Genomic DNA, 4,504 nt, shown 5'->3' on the forward strand with positions numbered 1-4,504 from the left:
GAAGGTAAAAACACACATGCTCACTTCTCATAAGGCCTTTTCACAGATCCCATGTTGCAATCATGGTGCAAATACGCAGTGCATCAAAGGCTGGATCTTCATCTTCAACCGAGAAGTAGGCCTACACTCCAGGTGCAAATACGCAATGCCCTCCATGACACCCCAAAATCATTCATCGATGAAGCTCGTGTCAGAGACTTCGGCCTCCCTAAACATGTGGATGCATCGAGGGCTACACAATCAGCTTCAATGGGTTTTGGAAGCTCATATGGCTGCATTGCTCCTCGTAATTGAATAGCTCTCACAAATTTGCCTTAATTTTATACATTTTAGTCTCATTTTTGCATAATTTGCACTTGATGAAAATCTAATTTGCACTTCTTTGTGCACACAGAGGCGGATGGTAATCACTGAGCACTCACATAACGGCAAAGAGCACTCGCAAGCATGGTTGTCTGCATATTTAAATGGGTTCATTGATGCACTCAGAAGAGGAAGATGGTGCGGAACTGACATCCATGACATGCCTCTGCAGTACTCTTTCCAGGTGAGGCTTTGCATTCTAGCTGCCTCACTCAGTACTCGTACATGCTAATAGTACATTATACATACAGCAGTATGACAACTCAAGCTAAAGCATTGAACAGAGATACATGTCTTGGACATTATGTACATGATTTTTTAATTCATCATAAAAAATAATAAAACAAGAGAGGAAATAAGATGTCGTAACTGTTCTGAATTTCGATGCATTTATATGTGGATAAATTAACCTCCTAAAAGATTACTCAAAATGGAGCTTCTTACATGAGGGGTTGTGTCGTATACAATTCGATTTGTTAATGGGATAAAACAAAAAGTAATTCTCTGCATACATGTGGGACTAAAGGAAGACAAAAAACTGAGCCTATAATGTTGTATCTATTGATGAGCTTGCCGAAATCTTCTCCGCTCCTCCATACAGCTTGCTTTGCTAGAGGAGATAAGACAAAAAGGGTTTCTTGCATACATGGGCGTTGAATCAAGACAAAAATTCAGGCTTTACTGACTTCTTTGCTGATAAGCTTGTCGAAATCTTCTCAGCTTCTTCATACGGTGCTTGCGGGCAAAAGCATGATATGGCATATCTATGTGTAGTGGTCTTAGTTGCAAACCCTCGAGGGAACCTTGCTCCCATAGAATGGAACTCATTCTACCTTGAAATAAGGCTTGTTGTGCTTCCCATTCTTTCCTTGCATGCTTGGCTTGTTGAGCATCCACCCTTCGTTGTCGTGCTACTTCCTTCTCAGCAAGTGAGTTGAGTCTTTTCTTCTCCTTTTCCAATCTCTTCTCCTCTTTCACTTTGGCAACTTCTTCTTTCTTAGCATTCTTTGCTCTCGTACTTTCAATGTATTGAGAGGAGGTAAGAATAAGGCTATTGGTGTAGTCTACGAATGCTTCTCGATTTGCTTGTCTGACACACACTTCTCTCATTGGTACCTGTAGTATATCAATAATACGGTTGTGTTCTTCGGAAGCCTTTTGTTGTATGGTTAATGATGGAGGTTGATTCTCATCCCCAAACTCTTTCCGAGGTTGCACTTCTAATGTTGGAGGCATATTTTCTAGTCTACTTTGTTGCACTTCTGGTCTTGCTCTGGCTGATAGCTGAGCACCTCCAATAAGTTGGTGAAAGTGTCCCCCCATGAGCTCAGATTGCAGCATATTCTCACCTCCACTTCGATGCACTTCTGGTCTTGTTGTGGCTGATAGTTGAGCACCTGCAATGTGTTGGTGAAAGTGTCCCCCAATGAGCTCCAATTGTGGCATATTCTCACCTCCACTTCGATGCACTTCTGGTCTTGCTCTGGCTGATAGCTGAGCACCTCCAATGTGTTGGTGAAAGTGTCCCCCCATGAGCTCAGATTGCGGCATATTCTCACCTCCACTTCGATGCACTTCTGGTCTTGCTCTGGCTGATAGCTGAGCACCTCCAACATGTTGGTGAAAGTGTCCCCCGTGAGCTCAGATTGCATCATATTCTCACCTCCACTTCGATGCGCTTCTGGTCTTTCTCCAGTCGATAGCTGATCACCTCCAATGTGTTGGTGAAAATGTCCACCCATGAGCTCAGATTGCGGCATATTCTTACCTTTGCTTTGATTCCCTTCTGGTCTTTCTCCAACTGATAGCTCAGCACCTCCAATGTTTTGGTGAAAGTGTCCACCCATGAGCTCAAATGGCTTTGTTGCTATGGTGATATTTGTTGGAATGTCACCAGCTTGTAGTAATTGAGTGAAGCTTAGGGAATTGGCTAGCTCCTCTTCCAGAGGCATGGCTGCTCCATCTTCTTCTAGGATTTCATTTGCCATGGAATTTAGGGCAAGAGCCGCGTTTTCTTCAATGGTTCCTTGCATGGGTGTGCTAGGAACTTGAGATAAGTCATCATCCATTTCTATTGTTACCTCTTGCGTAATGTTAATGTGATTACACGGCATTCCGTCAAACTTTACTGCTGATGCATTAAGTGGCCATATACCTGTTGCACAGAACCCATCCATGATGTTGGCCGAGGTTAAGGATGAGTTTAGAGCTTTTGAGACAATCGAGGCCAACTCTGACTTGCTGGCATGAGATGAGGCTGTCCTATGCTGCCAAATAGCTCTCTCCTTGCGGAAGTGAACCTTCAATGATTTGAAAACAGAAACATCTAGGGGCTGCAACTTATGTGAGGTATGTGCTGGTAACGTTATGATATCTATGCCTGCTTCGTGTGCTTTGGCCACAACCTCCAAGGAGACATGACTCCATGTCCATCAAGAATGAGTAGATGTCTATTTTGTTTACTGATTTGTTGAGAGATAGCATCGTCAAAATGTTGAAGCCAAGCTTGGAAGATTTCTCCTATCATCCATGCCTTCCTTTGAACGGCCATTGCTGCCCCATCTTCATAGTGTTGAATGTAATTTCCATTAATCCGACTGCCCTTAAATATGTAATATCCTCGAATAGCACTCCTGGCTGCATTGACACAACATAAAACTGTCATCCACTCACGAGAATCGCAAGTGATTCCATAAACAAATTTGGTCCCTCTTCTTGTAAGTATCTTCATTCCTTTGTCTCTAGAACCTTGAAATCCGGTCTCATCTGTATTCCAAATATGTGAGGGAGGATAGTGATTTTGATTATACAACTCTTGAAGGTTGTCATGCAATGTTTTGACTATCTCCGGTCGAAATCTGGTTGCTCTTGACTGATCCAAGCTTTCAGAGACTCGAAAGAACAGCTTTGGGTGTCTTCTTTCTGAATCCTTCCCACCAACTTCTTCGAGGAATGCTGTTTGTAAAACAATGTTTCCCTTGGTTTGCAAAAGCGAGCTGAACCTCTAGATTTAGTGCATAGTGATGTTTGTGGTCCTATTGTCAACCAAATCTCTAGGGGGGGCCAGCTATTTGTGACATTCATAGATGACTCTACTCAAAGGTATGGGCATATCCTTTGAAACATAAGGATCAAGTTCTTTCTATGTTCCAGAAATTTTTAGCACTCGTTTAGAATCAGTCTGGCAAGAAACTCAAGAGGTTGCGGATTGACAACAGTGGAAAGTATGTCTCCAAGGAGTTTGACAATTTTTGTGCTAAAAGGGGATTGAAAGGCAGTTTACTGCACCATACACACCAGCTCAGAATGGAGTTGCTGAGCGCATGAATCATACGATTCAGGAAAGAGTCATAGCCATGCTTTGTAGGACAAATCTCACAACAAGGCTTTTGGGCAGACGCCGTCTTGACAGCAGTGCACATTATAAATCGTTCGCCTAGTACGCCATTGAATTATGAGATTCCAGAAGAAATGGTCTAAACGTAAGCCCCACTATGATCATCTACGTGTTTTGGTTGTGAAGCTTATGCTCACGTACCTAAACAACTTCGACAGAAGTTAGAGCCAAAGTCACACAAATGTATTTTCATTGGATATGGTGCAGATGGAGAGATGGGATATCATCTCTGGCACCCGAATCTCGTCGAGTCATCCGTAGCTCAGATGTGATCTTCAATGAGTCAAAGATGCATAAACAACCTATCAAGGAAATAGAGATTCGGAGAGTCACTTTTGAGGATGTTGCCTCAGAGACAGTGAAATCAACTCAGCGGGCTAGTGATGTACCTTCCACTAGCAATGCTCCAAAGGGAGCGGATAACAATGGTCAAGGAGTGAGACGGTCTACTAGAGTCTCTCGTCCACTTATGCGTTTTAAGCCAGGTCTTGATTACATCATGTTGATCGATTGTGGTGAGCCAAGCTGCTACCAAGAAGCCATGATGACGGATGATGTGGTGAAGTGGAAGCAGGCTATGCAATCTGAGTATAGCTCAATTTTGGCTAATGACACTTGGGACTTGGTAGAACTGCCAAATAATGCGAAAGCTTTACCTTGCAAATGGGTTTACAAGAAGAAATTTACCTCAGGTGATCCAAATCTAATGTACAAGGCTAGACTTGTAGCCAAGGGTTCAAACAG

General features: G+C 43.0%; 1 protein-coding gene across 1 annotated transcript; it reads right to left on the reverse strand.

Moving 5' to 3' along the window:
- Positions 1–1,604: 1,604 nt before the first annotated feature.
- LOC147416662 (uncharacterized) lies at positions 1,605–2,540 on the reverse strand. The gene has a single exon (XM_086508187.1). The coding sequence runs from the start codon at positions 2,538–2,540 to the stop codon at positions 1,605–1,607; it is 936 nt and encodes a 311-aa protein (XP_086364313.1).
- Between the last annotated feature and the right edge of the window lie 1,964 nt (positions 2,541–4,504).

The sequence above is a fragment of the Adiantum capillus-veneris genome, unplaced genomic scaffold (assembly GCF_014529385.1).
Source record: "Adiantum capillus-veneris isolate H3 unplaced genomic scaffold, ASM1452938v2 Hic_scaffold_650, whole genome shotgun sequence".
NCBI classification, from domain to species: Eukaryota; Viridiplantae; Streptophyta; class Polypodiopsida; order Polypodiales; family Pteridaceae; genus Adiantum; species Adiantum capillus-veneris.

Excerpts from the sequence above, each read along its gene's own strand:
- LOC147416662 (XM_086508187.1), bottom strand. The coding sequence starts at position 2,540 with ATGGATGGGTTCTGTGCAACAGGTATATGGCCACTTAATGCATCAGCA.